This window comes from Hypanus sabinus, chromosome 14 (assembly GCF_030144855.1).
Source record: "Hypanus sabinus isolate sHypSab1 chromosome 14, sHypSab1.hap1, whole genome shotgun sequence".
NCBI lineage: Eukaryota > Metazoa > Chordata > Chondrichthyes > Myliobatiformes > Dasyatidae > Hypanus > Hypanus sabinus.
The window spans coordinates 64626823-64645263 of record NC_082719.1 but is presented as its reverse complement, the minus strand read 5'-3'; the positions used below and the strand labels follow the sequence as shown (position 1 = coordinate 64645263).

Below are 18441 nucleotides of genomic sequence, written 5' to 3'. Positions count from 1 at the left end.
AAAGCATCCAGCCCAGACAGGATATCTGGCCAAGTACTAAAGACTTGTGCTGATCAGTTGGCTGGAGTGTCCATTGAGATCTTTAACCTCTCGCTTTGGCGGTCTGAGGTATCCACTTGCTTTGTGCAAACTTCATTTATTCTGGTCCCTAAGAAGAACGTGGTAACCTGCCTCAATGACTATTGTCCAGTAACACATCCATAGTGATGAAGTGTTTTGAAAGGTTGATGATGAAACCGCATCAACTCCTGCCTGAGAAGCGACTTGGATCTGCTCCAATTTACCTACTGGAACAAGAGGTCCATAACAAATACAGTCTTATTGGCTCTACACTCAACCCTGGAACATCTGGACAGCAAGGATACGCATCAGGATATTCTTTATTGACTACAGCATGGCATTAAATACTATCAATTCCTAAAACTAATCAATAAGCTTCTAGACCTTGGCCTCAATACTCGCTTGTGCAATGGATCCTCAATCTCCTCTCTTGCAGATCCCTGTCAGTTCAGACTGGCAACAGCATCACTTCCACAAAGTCTGTCAGCATAGGTGCTCCACAAGGCTGTGTGCTTAGCCCTTTGCTCTACTCACTTTACATTTACGACCACATGGCTAATCACAGCTCTAATGCCACATTCAAATTTGTTGGCAATGTCACTGTCATTGGTCGAATCAAAGGTAGTGATGAATCAGCATACAACAACCTCTTACTCACTGTCAACAAGACCAAGGAGCTGATTATTGACTTCAGGAGGAGGAAATCAGAGGTCCATGAGCCAATCCTCATTGGAGGATAAGAGGTGAAGAGAGTCAACCTCAAATTCGTCAGTGTTAACATTTTGGAGGATTTGTCCTTGGCCCAACATGTAAATGCAATTACAAAGAAAGTACAGCAACACCTTTACACCCTTCAGAGTATGACATCCAAAACTTTGACAAACTTCTATAGATGTGTAGTGGAAAGGATATTGACTGGCTACATCACAGCCTGGTATGAAAATACCAATGCCCTTGAAAGGAAAATACTACAAAAAGAAATAGTAGATACAACTCAGTTCATCATTGGTAACACCCTCCCCACCATTAAGTATATCAACACAAAATGTTGCAGGAAAGCAGCATCCATCATCAGTTACCCCCACCATCCAGGTCATGCTCTCTTCTCACTGCTGCCATCAGGAAGAAGGAGGCTCAAGATTCAGACCACCAGGTTCAGGAGTAGTTGTTACCCCTCAGCCATCAGGCTCTTGAACCAAAGGGGTTAACTTAACTCAACTTCACTAGCTCCATCTCTGAAATGTTCCCACAACCAATAGACTCACTTTCAAGGACTCTTCATGTCATGTTTGTGATATTTATTGCTTATTTATTGGTATTATTTCTTTATTGTATTTGCAGTTTGTTGTCTTCTGCACACTGGTTGAACACCCAATTTGGTGTGGTCTTTCATTGATTCTATTAAAGTTATTATTCTATTAATGGATTTGTGGAGTATGCCCACAAGTAAAGGAATCTCGGGTGTATATGGTGACATGCATGTAATGTGATGATAAATTTACTTTGAACTTTAAACTTTTGGAGTCAAGAGGGGGAAAAATTGCAAAGCAAGATTTAATGCTGAAACTTCCCATAACTAGAGCCAGGTGCAAGAGATGATCTGGTGTGTAGGTTGTTTTAAGAATCTGATGGTGGTAGGAAAACAGTTGTTTTTGAACCTGATGATGCTGGACTTCAGGCTTCTGTATCTCCTGCCTGATTGTAGCAGAGAGAAGGGGGCATAACCTAAGTGATCCGGATGCTTGATGATAGATGCCATCATCTTGAGGCATTGCCTCCTGTAGATTCTGCCACGGGTGGGGAGGGTTGCACCTGTGATGGTCTGGACTGTGGCAAGTATTCTCTGCATCCTGTTATATTGCTGTGTGTTGGAAATGTAGTACCAAGCCATGATGCAGCCACTCATAACACCTTGGACAGTGCATCTATAGAAGTTAGAGTATTTGGTGATATCCGGAATCTCCTTCAGCTTTTTCAGAAGTAGAGATACTGGCCTGCCTTCTTCATGATTGCATCTACAGTGGTGCTAGAAAGTTTGTGAACCCTTGAGAATTTTCTCTATTTCTGCATAAATATGAACTAAAATGTGATCAGATCGTCATGAAAGTTCTAAAACTAGATAAAGAGAACCCAATTAAATAAATAACACAAAATGAGCAAATATACTTGCTCATTTATTTATTGAGAAAATGGATGGCTTACCATCATTGATAGAACTATGAATTGTAACAGCAAATTCTACAGGAAAATGTCAGGGTATCTGTCCATGAACTGAAGCTCTAAGAGAAAGTGGGTCATGCAACAAGATGACCCTAAACACCCAAGTCAGTCAACCAAAGAATGGTTAAAACAGAAGAAATTTCACATTTTGGAAAGGCAGAGAGTCACAGTCCTGACCTTAATCCTATAGAAATGTTGTGGAGAGACCTAAAACAAGCAGTTCATGTATGAAAGCACATCAACCTCCCAGAGTTGAAGCAGTTTTGTTCAGAGGAATGGCCTAAAATTCCTCCAAATTGATGTGCAGGACTGATTAACAGTTACCAGAAATGTTTGGTTGAGGTTATTGCTGTACAGCGAGGTCAGTCCAGTTACTGAAAGAAAAGGTTCATATACTTTCCATTAATGCCCCTCCTCCCCTTCTTACCTCATCCCTGATATATTTAGTTTTTTTCCTCCCTCCTTTTTTTCCCTCTCTTTCTGCCCATCACTCTGCCTGTTCTCCATCTCCCTCTGCTGCTCCCCTCCCCCTTTCTTTCTCCCTAGGCTTCCTGTCCCATGATCTTTTCCCTTCTCCAGCTCTGTATCCCTTTTGCCAATCACCTTTCCGGCTCCAGCTTCACCCCACCCTCTCCGGTCTTCTATCATTTTGCATTTTTCCCTCCCCCTCCTACTTTCAAATCTCTTACTATCTTTCCTTTCAGTTGGTCCTGACGAACGGTCTCGGCCTGAAACGTCGACAGTGCTTCTCCCTATAGATGCTGTCTGGCCTGCTGCGTTCCACCAGCATTTTGTGTGTGTTGCTAATATTGTATGTGTTGGGTGCAGAATATGTCATATAAGATTTTAATGCCTTGAGCTTGCAGCTGCTCACTTTCTCCATCTCTGACTCAATATGAGTACTCCCAACTAGTTTCCCAACTTCTTAAATCAGTGATTAGCTCTTTGGTTTTGTATATGGTCAAGACAAGGTTGTTAATGTGCCACCAATCAACCAGGTGTTCTATCTCACTCCTGTACACTGACTCAAGATCACCTGTGAATTTGTAGATGGTGTCTAAGGTATGTTAAGTCACTTGATTAGATGTATGTACATTCATGGGTGTAAAAAGAGTAGAACAGGGTGGCTAAGTACACACAGTGTCTTGTGATGCACCTGTATTGATAGTGAGAAGGAACTGTTTTTACTCATCCCTACTCTTTGAACTCTGGTGATGAGGAAGTGAAGGATCCAATTGCAAAGGGAGATCTTGGAGATTTTGCAACCTTTTTTGAAATCAGTAGAGTCTTGTGTTATGCAGCAAGATCTGCAAGGTTGTTTACAGCATAATATTGTGGAATCATAGCAAACCAATGGTGTAACGTATTTATAGATTAGGCCTTCCAGAAGTCCTAAATGTCCATGGTTAATTGCATGTTCATTGAAATCTGGGATCTCAGTTTGTGATCAAATATAAGTGAGCTCCAGTCGGCATCACTAACAGTAGCCCCCAAGGTCAGACCCACTGTTAAGAGAACATGGCTAAGGTTGTATTTCACATGGCAATATAATCTTTATATTGAAGTAATTTTTATTAACTGCATTGGTTAAGTCCACATATTTGATAACCTAGAGTATGCATTATTGGAACATGTGTGTAGCTGAAATTTCATTGTTCTTTTAGATTGATGAACAAAGGATATGTGTATGCGTAAGAAAACGACCACTAAACAAGAAAGGTAAAGTCAATTTTAATTTATTTTCTGTTAAGTTATAATTTGGTGACCTTTTATTCAAACTAAGTGGTTTCTGATCAAAATTTCTTGTAGCTCAAGAACACATGAAAGTAAGTTGTTTGGAAAATGAGTTTATTACATACTGTAAGCTAAACTCTCTACCTTTTATGATTTTTATGCAAGTTTGTACCTTGACTTTGTTGTCACTGATCATTCTTTATTGCAGGCTTCCAACCGCTACAAACCAGAATGTGCTGTATTCTGATGTCTGTCTAGCAAGATTTAAGACTAAACAGTGAAATACAAAAAAAACTATAGTCTTTCTGTTGGATGTACCAGAAAACCATCTCTTTTCCTTGGCTTTTGTTGTTTCTTTTACTGTAGTTTGGGTTACACCTCTGTGGAACAATGTAAGTTTCTTTTCAGTTTGTTCCTTGGTTTTGAGGAAGACTTTCCCTCATTCTAGTTTTGAGGGAACTGGTTATTCTCTCACTGATGGATCTGGTGGTGGCTGACAGATTAGGTAGGCAATTAGTGAGGTGGTCTGCTCCTTTGCTGCTCATGTAGGGCCTCTACTCATGAATGACCTTGAGATTCTCAATGTCACCATGCATGTTCCTCCTCCACTTTGAGCTGTTTGTAAGCTAACGATTCCCAGAAATCAGTGGGGGTGTTATAATTATGTGTGGACTCATCTTTGCATCTCTTCCTTCATCCTCTTGGTAATATCTTCTTGTGACCAAGCTTGGAAAAGTTTACAGTAAAGGAAGAAAACAGAACATTCTGCCAATCAACTTGACCCAGTCCTTTATGAAAGCAATCTAAAGTGAATCAACTTCCTTTGTTGTTCTCAAGATGTGCTACTCTAGAGAGCAGTTCAAGCCTGAAATCCTTGTCTTTATCCTGGCGATTCTCTAATTTCTAGCTACTTTTATCTGGGTCACTTGTTATACCTGTTCTGTTAAAATGATCTTTTTTAATGTATTTTTTTCATTTTTTACAAAATCTTAACTCAGACTTCATTGGCCTTTATTACAAGGGCCATAAAGTACAGTAGTGGGGAGATAATGTTGGTGAGGCCATAGCTGGGGTACAGCTCTGCTGTCCTGTATAGAGGTGGTTTATTACATTGACTCCTGGAAGGGGGAGTGTCTGGTAATGAATGATTGAACAGGTTGAGCTTGTGTATTAGAATTTAGATAAATAGAGGTAGTTTTCATATGAAATGGAAGATTCTGAAAATCTCACTAGCTAGATGCTAAGAGAATGTTTCCCTTCCTTTGCAGAAAATAAAGAGATTGATTCAGAATAAAGGGATGGAGATGAGGAATTTTTTCCAGTCATTAAGCTTTGGGATTTCTTACTTCAAAGAACTGTGGAGGCTTAGTCATTTAAAAAGAAATTCAAGCTGGCGTGGATAGATTTACTAAAGTTAACAGAGAACATGGAGTTAGGTGAAATAGAGATCAAATTCAGATAAGCCATGATCTTACTGAATTGCAGAGCAGAATCAGTATCTTCTGGTGCTCGTGCCTTGCATTCAGGCAGTTTTGCTTCCTTTGCCTTTGTTCCTTTCCCTCCTCAAAGCATTTATCTAAACTGATTTAGTAATTGTAATACCATTCACCAACCTTAAATTCCTCTCAATTTATTGGCCTTGTAATTTGTTACATGTATGTTCGCAAGATCAGAACTCTCGTTGCTTAAGCTTTCTGATTACTAAACAATTTTTACCTATATTTACATCTCTCTTGTATTTGTGTTTCTTATAACATTAAAGTTTGGCAAACACAATTTTATATGTTGCATGACTAAATTGCTGAGTGGAATTATTTTGTCAGTCTACCATTGTGTTGCTTCATTTCTAGTCATGAATGAAAAGCTAATAGTTAATGCAGTATAAAAAGAGAGCTTAGTTGTTAGTGTGTAGTAGCATCAGTACTGGAGTTTGAAGCCAATGGTTCCAGGTTTTGAATCTGGCTGGCTTATTGTTCACTTTCCATCCATGCTGTGTTGAGAGTTGAACTAGCAGCTTGGCCTCGTTTTAAAAAAAAAAGACAGATGCTAAGGAAATGGCAAAAAAAAGCCACTTGATGAGCCATAAGGCATTAAAAGGAACAACAAATGGAGAGCTCAAGTCTTTGTCTTACCAAAATGTAAGTTAGGTTGACATTGATGTAATCTGTACCTTTGGAAGACAAAATATGGAATTTGGTCTTAATTTAGGAAAGGAAATATTCCACTCACTCATCACCCCAAGGAATTCTTGTGGTGAGATCCTTGCTTTCTGATTAGCAGTTCCTCTGAGTGTGCAGTTATTTTTCTCTGCCTTATGTTACTTTGTCCACAGAGTCCATTGTAGATGTTTCTGATCAGAGAGATGTACTTGTGTTTTCTCGTTAATTTATCCCCTTTGTGCAAATTTTATTCATGCAGACTTTATTTTCCAAACTGAGATACTTGCGTTTTATTTTGCAAGAGTCAAACTGTTTGCACTTTGCACTTGGAAAATTGTTTCTCCACATTTGATTTGATTCTTTTTGTATCGCCAATGCACATTTACCTGCCCTATTAGTGTTTCGATTGGTACTGTTCCTAAATTCTCTGTACAATTGACTAACCTGATTATCATACTACATAGGAAATAATTCTGAAAATGCTTCCTCACTTTTCAACATTGAACTCTATGGACAATGGCAGGAAAGGTATGGGAACAATACCAACTACCAGTTGCCCTTTAAGTCGCACATCATCTTGACACGGAAATGTATTGCCATCACTTCATTATGGAGGGCTATAGGGGAAGGAAGGTTTAGATCGATCTTAGAACAAAGAATTGAGAGAGCTAGGTAGAAAGTTGAGAAGTAGGACCGTGAGGGTAGAAGCAGGAATATTTGGCAGATTAATGCATGGTTGTGAAGCTGGTGCAGTGGGCAAGGCTTCAGGTTCTTGGATCATTGGGATCTCTTCTGGTGGAGGTATGACCTGTTCAATAGTGACGGGTTGCACCTGAACCGAGAGGAACCAATATTCTCTTGGGCAGGTTTGGCAGATCTGTTGGGGAGGATTTAAACTAATTTGGTGGGGTTGGGAAGCAGTGTGAAGGGACTCATGATGGAATGGATGGTAAAAAAGTTAATGTGCAATCAGACTGTCAGGAAGGGCAAGCAGATGATAGGACATAATTGCAGCCAGAAGGGTGAGTATCAGGGTATTAGGGATGCAGAATCAAGAAGGGTAGAGATACATTATATCTCAATGCATGGAGTATAAGAAGTAAAATAGATGATCTTGTTGCACTATTACAGACTGTCAGGTATGAGGTTTTGGTATCACTGAGTCGTGGCTGAAGGATGGCTGGAGTTGGGAGCTAAATGTCCAAGGTTACATGTTGTATTGGACAGATGGGAAGATAAGCAGAGGGGGTGGCATGGCTCTGCTGGTAAAGGATGGCATCAAATCAATAGAAAGATGTGACATAAGATTGGAAAATGGTGGATCCTTGTGAGTTGAGTTTAAAAACTGCAAGGGTAAAAGTACCCTAATGGCAGTTATTACAGGCCTCCCTACAGCAGCTGGGATGAGGATCACAGATTACAACAGGAAATAGAAAGGGTGTGTCAAAAGGGCAATGTATGATAGTCATAGGAAATTTCAACATGCAGGTCGATTGGGGAAAATCAGGTTGGAAGTGGATCTTGAGAGTAAGTTTGTTGAATGTGTACAAGATGGCTTTTAAGAGCAGTTTGTTGTTGAGCCTTCCAGGGCATCAGCTATACGGGATTGGGTGTTATGCCTTAACCCTTAGGAAACAGTGGTCACAAAATAATTGAGTTCAACTTGAAATTTGATAGGGAGAAAGTAAAGTCTAACAAAGCAGTATTTCAGTGGAGTAAAGGAAACTACAGTGGTATGAAAGAGAAGTTAACCAAAGTAATTTGGAAGGAGATGCAGGCAGGGATGACAGCAGAGCAGCAACTGGTGTGAGTTTTTGGAAAAAATGAGGAAGACGCAGTATAGATGTATTTTAAAAATGAAGTAGTGCTCAAATGTCAAAATAGTACAACCATGGCTGACAAGGAAAGGCAAAACTAATGTAAAAGCAGAAGAGTTGGGCATACAATAAAGCAAAAATTAACGGAAAGATAAAGGATTGGGAAGCTTTTAAAAACCCACAGAGAGCAACTAAAATAATCATTAGGAGGGAAGGATGAAATCTGAAAGCTAGAAAACAATATCAAAGTGGATAGAAAAAGTTTTTTTGAGTGTGTAAAATAAATAAGAGAGATGAGAGTGGATATAGGACTGCTAGAAAATGAGGCTGGAGAAATAGTAATGGGGCCAATGAGAAACTAAAAGAATATTTTACAACTGTCTTTACTGTGGAACACATTAGCAGTGTGTTAGGTGTTGAAGGGTGTGAGGGAAGAGAAGTGAGTCCAGTTACTATTACAAGGGAGAAGGTGCTTAAAAAGTTGAAAGAGCTAAGGATACCTAAGTTACCCAGGTCAGGTGAACCGCCCCCTAGCGTTCTAAAAGAGGTAGCAGTAGAGATTGTGGAGGCATTAGTAATGATCTTTCAAAAATCTCTAGACTTTGGCATGGTGCCAGAGGACTGGAAAAATACAAATATCCCTCCACTCTTTAAGAAAGGAGGAAGGCAGCAGAAAGGAAATTATAGACCAGTTAGCTTGACCTTCATGGTTGGGAAGATGTTGAGAGCCAGTTAAGATTGAGGTGATAGAGTACTTGGTGACACTAGACAAAATGGGACAAAGACATGGTTTCCTTAAGGGAAAATCTTGCCTGACGAACTTGTTGGAATTCTTTGAGGAGATTACAAGTAGGATAGTGGATGTTGTATATTTGGATTTTCATAAGGCCTTTGATAAGGTGCTTATGAAGTTAAGAGCCCTTGATATTTACACGAAAGTTGCTGACATGTTTAGAGCATTGGCTGATTGGTAGGAGGCAGTGAGTGGGAACAAAAAGATCCTTTTCTGGTTGGCTGCCAGTGACCAGTGGTGTTCTGCAGGTGTCAGTGTTGGGACCGCTTCTTTTTATATTGATTTAGATGAAAGAATAAGCTTTGTTGCCATGTTTGCAGATGACATGAAGATTGGTGGAGGGGCAGGTAGGATTGAAGAAAGGCTGCAGAAGGTCAGATAGATTAGGAGAATGGGCAAGAAAGTGGCAAATTAGATAAGATGTTGGAAAGTGCATTTATAATGAATATTATGTACAACAGAGCAGTCAATATAACATAGAAATACAGTTGCGTCAGCATGTGTTAAGTAGTCTGATGGCCTGGTGGAAGTAGCTGTTCCAGAGCCTGTTGGTCCTGGGTTTATGCTACAGTACCATTCTACAGATAGTAGCAGCTGGAACAGTTTGTGGTTGGGGTGACTTAGGTCTTCAGTGATCCTTCAGGCCCTTTTTACACACCTGTTGTTGTAAATGTCCAGAATCTACAGATATGCTGGGCTGTCTGCACCACTTTCTGCAGAGTCCTGCGATTGAGGGAAGTACAGTTCTCATACCAGGCAGTGATGCAGCCAGTCAGGATAATCTCAATCGTGCCCCTATAGAAAGTTCTTAGAATTTGCGGGGGCCATACCAAACTTCAACTGTCTGAAGTGAAAGAGGTGCTTTTTTCACCACACAGCTGATATGCACAGACCACATGAGATCCTCGGTGATGTCTATGCTGAGGAACTTAAAACTGTTGACCCCCTCAACCCCAGATCCATTGATGTCTATTGGGGTTAGCCTGTCTCCATTCCTCCTTACTTCTGTAGTCCACAACCAGTTCTTTTTTTTGTGACATTGAGGGAAAGGTTGTTTTCTTGACACCACTGTGTCAGGGTGACGACTTCCTCTCTGAAGGCTGCCTCATTATTATTTGAGATTAGGCCAATCAGTGTAGTGTTGTCAGCAAATTTAATTAGCGGGTTGGAGCTGTGGGTGGCGACACAGTCTTGAGCATACAGAGAGTCAAGGAGGTGGTTTAGTACACAGCCCTGAGGGGCACCTGTGTTGAGGGTCAGAGCGACAGAAGTGAGGGAGCCCACTCTTACCATCTGCCAGCAATCTGACAGGAAGTCCAGGCTCCAGGTACACAAGGCAGGGTGAAGGCCAAGTTCTCTGAGCTTCTTGTCGAGCCTGGATCGAATTATGGTGTTGAATGCTGAACTGTAGTCCAAGAACTGCATTCTCACATAAGCATCCCTCTTCTCCATATGTGTAGGTACAGTTGAAAGGCTAGTCAGGGTAGATATGGAAGGGAGGAGTCTAGGACAGGAGGGCACAGCCTCAGGATAGAGGAGCGTCCATTTAAAACAGATGTGGAGAAATGTCTTTAGCTAGAGAGTAGTAAATTTTAGAATTTATTACTGCAGGCGACTTGGAGGCTTGGTTGTTGGGTGTATTTAAGGCAGAGCTTGATAATTTCTTGATTGGACACAGCATCAAAGGTTATGGGGCGAAGGCTGCAGTGTGGGTCTGAGGAGGGGAATAAAGGATCAGGCATGCTTGAATGGCAGAGCAGATTTGATGGGCCAAATGGCCTAATTCTGCTCCTATGTCTTATGGTCTAAAATTTTAGCGCAACATCATGGGCTGAGGGGCCTGTACTTTGCTGTACTGTTCTATGTTCTTTGTCCAGGAAGTCAGTTTATATTAGTATTGAGGTTCGACCCACACGTGAACAACTGTAGCATTTATAGGAGGTAGCACATCACCTTCTTGAGGATGATTAGGGCTGGGCAATTGAATGCAAGCTCAGCATGCAAAGCCCATGTCCCTTGAATGAATAATAAAAAAAAAATGCCACTGTTTTGCTCATACACTCTTTCTGTACAGGCAGTCCCTGAGTTATGAACGGCCTGCCATAAAGCCTATTATGTTGAAAATTTGAGTTAAATACAATCGTTTGTAATAACGAACGCACGCACTGCATTGTGACGCTCATGAAAACATTATGCGGCTTCAGCGGTTCGTCAGCTCGAGGATGGAGAATGCCATCTGCCACTTTAAGTCGGATCTCGTTGCCGTTAACACTGTGTTGAGTGTGTAACTTTGTATTTGGCTTAAATTTTTCTCTTATTTACCATGTCTTAGAAGCGTAAATCCAACGCAGTGCTGGTGATGGATCAAAAAAAAGGAAAGCTATCACGATTGAAAATAAGGTGGAAATAATAAAGTGATCAGAAAGAGGTGAAATGCCATCGGTCATTGGAAAAGTGTTAGGTTACAGTCGGTCAATGATTGGAACAATTTTAAAGGATAAAGCGAGAATAATGGAGCATGTGAAAGGCCCTGGTCCGATGAAAGCTACAGTTATTACTAAGCAAAGCAGTAGTTTGATTATTGAAATGGAAAGGCTATTGATAATTTGGTTAGATGCATAATATTCCTATTAGCCTTACTTTACTGCAAGAGAAGGCTCAAAGCCTTTTCAATGATTTAAAAGCTGCACATACAGCAAGTGAAGGTGATTGTGATGAAGAATTTGTTGCGAGTAGGGGTTGGTTCAATCGTTTGAAAGTGAGGGCAAATTTACATAACATTAAAGTGCAAGGTGAAGCAGCACATGCTGATGTAAGTGCTGCGAGCGATTTTCCTGAAATGTTTAAAAAAATTATTGAGGAGGGAGGTTATTTGCCAGACCAAATATTTAATAGACCGGTTTATTTTGGGGGAAAAAAATGCCTGAAAGGACCTACATTTTGAAAGAGGAATAAAGTGCACCAGGGCATTAAGCATCGAAGGATAGGCTAACGTTATTGCTTGGGGTTAACGTTTTCCAGCTCAAGCCTTTGTTTGTGTATCACTCCCTAAATCCGAGGACACTTCACCGTATCATTAAGACATCCCTTCCAGTTATTTGGAAGGCAAATGCAAAGGCTTGGGTTACAATTGCCATCTTTGAAAGATTGGTTCCTGAACTATTTTGTTCCTGCTGTTGAACATTACTGCTTGGTGAAGGAAATTCCTTTCAAGATTCTCCTTGTGCTTGACAACACACCCAGACATCCAAGCACTTTAGATGACCTTCACTTCAAGAAATTGACTCCAGTAGTAACCACCCCCCCCCCCCCCCCCCCAGCAGCAGAACCAAACCCTGACTCTCCAGCACCAGGTTCATCATAATGTTACCTAAAGAATGCCCCTTCTGGTATGCAAGACATTGATGGAACTGTATATAGTTACATTTATTATTACTGTATTATTATGATGTACTGTAAAGGTCGTATTTTTACCCCCCAACACCACATTGCTACTTCAGCCAATGGATCGGGGAGTCATAGCCTCCTTTAAGGCCTATTATTTACGGCGGACCTTCTCACAAGCAGTTAGGGCTACGCAAGATGATGTGATGAGCTTAAGGGAGTTCTGGAGGGATTATAACATCTATGATGCCATCAAAAATATTGCTGATTCTTGGGATGAAATGAAGCAGTCAAATATGAAAGGAGTGTGGAACAAATCATGCCCCCAATTGGCGCATGCTCTTCAAGGGTTTGCAACTGATAACATCGCTGAAGCCAGGCAAGCTGTGGTTGATATTGTCTAATTGCAGTTAGACATCAGTGAAAATTATGTTGATATTGTCTAATTGCAGTTAGACATCAGTGAAAATTATGTTGTAGTGTTACTTGACTCCCATGCGGAAGAACTGACCAATGAAGACCTTATGGAACTAGAGCAGCAAATGAGAGCATTCGAAGAAGAAGACTGGGACCTAGGAACTCCGGAACCAAAAAAGTTTGTAATGAAAGAGTTAGCTGAAGCCTTTCGTTACATTGAAGCAGGGATGGCAAAGTTAGAGGAGCAAGTTGCTAATACAGAGAGGTTCAGCAAAGTTTACTGTGCAGTAACCAAGGACCTCAGCTGCTACAAGACCATTTATGATGAGAAAAATAAAAGCTCTGTACAGGCCTCCCTTGATGCCTACCTACTTCAAGAAATTGACGCCAATAGTAAACCCCCCCCCCAGCAGCAGAATCAAACCCTGACTCTCCAGCACCAAGTCCATCATAATGTTACCTAATGAATGCCCCTTCTGGTATGCAAGACATCGATGGAACCGTGTATAGTTACATTTATTATTACTGTATTATTATGTTTTAGTGTATTTGGAAGTGTTTCTTATGTGTTTTATATGCATAGAAAGGTAAAATATATTACTTAAACACCCCCCCCCCCCCAACTGAAGCTAAATAATACCGGATGGACTTGTTCAGACTTAGGTACAAATCCAACTTCAAGACGGACTCAGGAACAGAACTTGTCAAAACCTGGGGACTGCCTGTATTCCTTTTTATATATGATTTATTATCATTTGCATATTTAACATAGATTCATCATCCCAAATCATACTGTTTAAAAAAAATCTTCTAGTACTAGTCAATTTAACAAGAGTGTATAAACAATTCTATGATGATTCATGTTCTAAATACTCCCAGTTGTCATTACAAGATGAAGGTGGTTGCTTTGGAACTTTAACAAATAATTATTAGCATAATGTAGTTGCTGATTTAAAAAAAAGTTAATGAAAGTGATGTGCTCATCTTCCTTCTTCCAGATATTGTGCCCCTCAGAAAATTAAAACGCAATTGGCGACAGCAGGCATTAAGGAACCAGGAGGCAGGCAGAACTCTATCAGGTAGCAGGCAGGAGCTAACCAGGTAGCAGAATAGTGAGAGTGGTAGATAGAATACTTGGTCAACAATTGAGAAGATTCAAGCTTTCATACTGGTATCTAATTTATTGTACTTTTGGAAATCTTTTACCCATGAAACATTATATTAGTGCAGTACTTCCTGATACATTGGTGTGATAACTATTGCACATGCAATAGTTAATTTTATCCATAGGTGTACTGAAAGGAGCACAGTTTCATTGCATTAATGCCATTATCCGAAACTTAATTTTCCAGCATTTATTTCATTCTGGTAATGAGGCTTGACACGTACATGACCAATATGACTAATCATTTTGAACTGATTACATTTTTTGCCAATAATCTTACTTTTACTTATTTTATTAAGTCATTTTCTTCCTTGCATGTAGCCAGTTATCTGTTGGGGGAGGTGAAATCCTTATTTGCTTTGTTAAGTGGAAGTGGTGCTCTCATATAATGCAATTTAGAAATATTGATTGCTGTAAGTGGTTGGCAACTCAAACATTTGTTAACTTTCAGGTAATATTCCAGGATCACAAACCCATAATACACATATATTGTACATCAATTTTAAAAAAGACTATCTGAACATTAACATGTGTACACGTGGTCTATAGAGTCCAGCATCCAGACCAGACCAGCAAAGTTTAAACAACTTGTAACAGAAAACAATGAGACATATTCATATTGGGGAAAAAAGCAGGCATTTCTCCAGGACAGACCTTTGGACAAAGAAATGCTGTAACTTAGTCATTTATCATTTCAGCATATTGTCTGACAGTTGATATAATCATGAAAGGTTCATCTTTGGTGAGCGTACTTTCCGCCTAAAATCTGCTTTACCATAGATAGTTTTCGATCTAATAACTTTAAATCTAATATGTGTGTAAACAGGTAAACCACCTATATTAGTGCCAGGTTGAACTGCTGATATTATTTCTGTGCTTCCTTGTACATCCACCAAACACACCTTGCGATTTGCGCACCATCAGTTCCAATCAACCAGTAAAGCGGTGAATGCATAAAATGAAAATAGGAAGGAGGCATAAAACAGCAGAAGTGGAACAGGATCCAGAGGAGGATAACACCCAGTAGAAATAGTTCAAAGCTAATCCAGCATAGTGCAAATACATCTGAGTAGGGGAGTAGAGAATTAAATTTGCAGCAGCGCCCACACAGTAATTGAGATGAATCAGTTAAGAAAATGGTATCTGCAGAAAGGCTGAGAAGTTGGAGGTCCCCACAGTGGAAAGTACTTTAGTCCAGAGAAATGTTGTCGTAGCAGGACCTATAGTGTTGAATTGCAGATTTGGGAGCTATTAGCCTGGGAAACCTTCCTTGTGTTACACCAGATCGCTTTGCTAAAACTGTTCTTTTAAAATTCAAATGAATTGATCAAACTAAATCTGAAACAATGTTTATGTGATGTTCTTTCAGGCAAGTTAGCATGCTTGAGTGATTTTTAGCTTTGGTGGAAGATCGTTCCAAACTCTGAAAGTCCCTGACCTTGGTACTATCTTAAGGAATTTACCTTTAAATCCAGAAAGATTCTTAGTACTACTTTGTTTTGGAATCTTACACTCAACCATGTCCATCCTTAAGCAAAACAGTAATGCTTTAATTTGGAGTTTAAAGCAGGTAATATTAGAGAAACAAAGCAGGGGGCAGGCAATATCTGGAAAGAGAAACACCAATATTTCAATTCAATAGCACTTTGAATTTCCTTTTAACAGAATTCAAGACTCTCCATTCAGTGCTCTTGTGATTTCTCTTGCCTCCTTGTATTATTATATATTTTACTCTTTAACTTTTATTTATTTTGTCTGTCTTCTATATTTATTTTACTTTTGTCTTTTTTCCCCTGCTCTCTCTGGAGCTTTCTTTCTCTTTACTTGTTTGTGTTTGTATCCACTCCGTCTCCTCTTCAGAGACCAAATTGCCTTCCACATGAAGTAGGAAGAATTTTCGTTGTTTGTAGGGAGCACTAAAACTCTGTGGTAAAATAATCCTACTTCAAGATGAGTATGTATTTTAATCTGACAGTTGACCACTCTTGGCAGATGAAATTGATTGCTGCCTGATTTTAGGAATTAGTTGTATTGAACTTGGATTAAACAGTTAATTCAGAAAAAGTAGAATTTCTGTTGATTTTTGATATCATTTAAGTTTCTCCAAAATGAGAAATTCTGTATTATATAACAGCAGTATCTCAGGTAGTTTCACCATTACTTGGGCAGTTGTCCATAGAAAACAAATGATGTAGAGTACAGAAAACAGCACAGTACTCTCCTGATGCCATGACTTTCATATAACCATCTAAAAATGTTATAGAAGTTTTTAGATGTTTAATTCCAGATTCATTTATACTACTGTAATTGGTAATATTGTTTACAAAACACTGGTCGTGTACAACCAAGCTGCGGTAGTTGTTTCTCTATTCAAGCTTAGATTATTGTTCCTTAAAATGTATGTCAGGATTGGTCCCCAGAAACAGTCAAACGCACATTTACCTTGAAAAAGTTCAGAATGCAAAGAGTTAGAAGAAGTGAAGAAGAGTAGGAAGAAGTATTTGTATTTGATGAACCTTGCTGTTACAAGAGAGTGACCAGGTTCTCACTAATACAAGTTAATATTTAGAACATAGGAGCAGAATTAGGCCATTTAGCCTATTGAGTCTGCTACGCCATTCCGTAATGGCTGATCCCGGATCCCACTCAACCCTGTACATCTGCCTTCTTGCCATTTTCTTTGGTGCCCTGGCCTATCAGGAAACAATCACCGACCGCCTTAAATATACGCATGGACTTGGCCTTCACTGCAGAGCATTCCACAGATCGCTTGCTAAAAAAATTTCCTCCTTACTTCTATTCTGAAGGGTTTGTCCCTGAATTTTGAGGCTGTGCCCTCCAGTTCTGGATACCCCCACAATAGGAAGCATCCTCTCCACATTCACCCTATCTAGTCCTTTCAACATTCTGGAGGTTTCAAAGAGATTCCCCCCTCAACCCCCCACATTCACGTAAATTCCAGTGAGTACAGGCCCAAAGCTGCCAAGCGCTCCTCATATGTTAATCCCTTCATTCCTGGAATCATTCTGGGTGAACCTCCTGGGCTCCCTCTAATGACAGCAAATCCTTTCTGAAATATGAGGCCCAAAGCTGTTGACAATGCTCTTAAATGCGGCCTGACTAGTTTCTTATAAAGGCTGTGCATTATCTTCTTGCTTTTATAGTCATGTCCCCATCTACGTCAATGGGGCTGTAGTGGAATGTGTATCAAGCTTCAAATTCCTTGGTGTCCACATTTCTGAGGATCTCACCTGGTCCCTAAGCTCCTCTATCCTGATCAAAAAGGTGCAATAGCGCCTTTATTTCCTGCAAAGCATCAAGGAAGCTCACCTCTGTCTCAGGATAGTGACGGACTTTTACTGCTGTCCTATTGAGAGTATACTCGCCAACTGCATCTCAGTGTGGTATGGTAATTGTCCCGTATCGGACTGCAAAGCACTCCAGCATGCGCTGAAAACTACCAGCGGATTATCGGCACCCAATTCCCCGTCATTGAGAACATCTACCATAAATGCTGCCTGGGGAGGACGAAAAGCATTATCAAGGGTACATCTCACCCTAACCATGAACTTTTTACTCTTTCCCCCCCAACTGGTAGGCATTACAGGAGCCTCGACTCCTGCACCAGCAAGCACAGGAAGAGCTTCTTCCCTGAGGCTGTGACCCTGCTGAATCTCACATCACAGCGCTAAGCAGTATTGCACATATATTGTACTGTCTCAGTACTTTCATATTTGTGTGCTGTAGCACTTTTAATTCGCAGTTATTTGTAAATAACACTATGCATTTCTGGTTAGATGCTAACTGCATTTCATTGGCTTTGTATCTGTGCTCGGCACAATGACAATCAAGTTGAATCTAATCTAATATTCTGTACCTCTTGAAGCAAATGCCAACATTGCATTTGTCTTCCTTTCCCACAGGTTCAACCTGCAAGTTAACCTTCTGGGAGTCTTGCACGAGGACACTTAAATCCCTCTGCACCTCTGATGTTTAAGCCTTCTCCCCATCTAGATCATAGCCTGCACTATTGTTCCTTTTACCACAATGCATTATCATACATTTTCCAACACTGTATTCCATCTGCCACTTTTTTGCCCATTCTTCCAATTTATGCAAGTCCAGCTGCAGTAACATTGCTTCCTCAACTCTACCTACCCTCCACTTATTTTTGTATTATTTGCAAACTTTCCCACAAAGCCATCAATTCCACTTTCTAAACAATGTGAAAAGTAGCAGTTCTATTACTGACTCCTGAGGAACACCACTAATTGCCAGCAGCCAACCAGAAAAGGCCCCTTTTATTCCCAGTTGCTGCCTCATGCCTGTCAGCCATTCCACTATCCATGCCAGTGTCTTTCCTGTAACGCCATAGGATTTTGTCTTGTTTAGCAGCTTCATGTGTGGCACCTTATCAAATGCTTTCTGAAAATCCAAGTAAATGACATCCACTGCTTCTCTTTTGTCCACCCTGCTTGTTATTTCCTCGAAGAACTCTTAACAGATTTGTCAGGCAACATTTCCCTTTACAGAAACAATGCTAACTTTGACTTATTCTATCATCAGTTTCCAAGTACCTCGAAATCTCAACCTTAATAATAGACTCCAACACTTTCCCAACTATTGAGGTTATACTAACTGGCCTATAATTTCCTTTCTTTTGCCTTCCTCTCTTCTTAAAGAGTGGAGTGA

General features: G+C 40.2%; 1 protein-coding gene across 2 annotated transcripts in view; it reads left to right on the top strand.

Moving 5' to 3' along the window:
• Positions 1-18441, top strand: part of kif2a (kinesin family member 2a) — a 113723-nt gene that overhangs the window by 48115 nt on the left and 47167 nt on the right. For both annotated transcript variants that reach the window (XM_059989334.1, XM_059989333.1), the window contains exon 8: positions 3945-3999. In XM_059989334.1, the coding sequence (XP_059845317.1) occupies positions 3945-3999 (55 nt within the window). The remainder of the gene's footprint in view (positions 1-3944; positions 4000-18441) is intronic.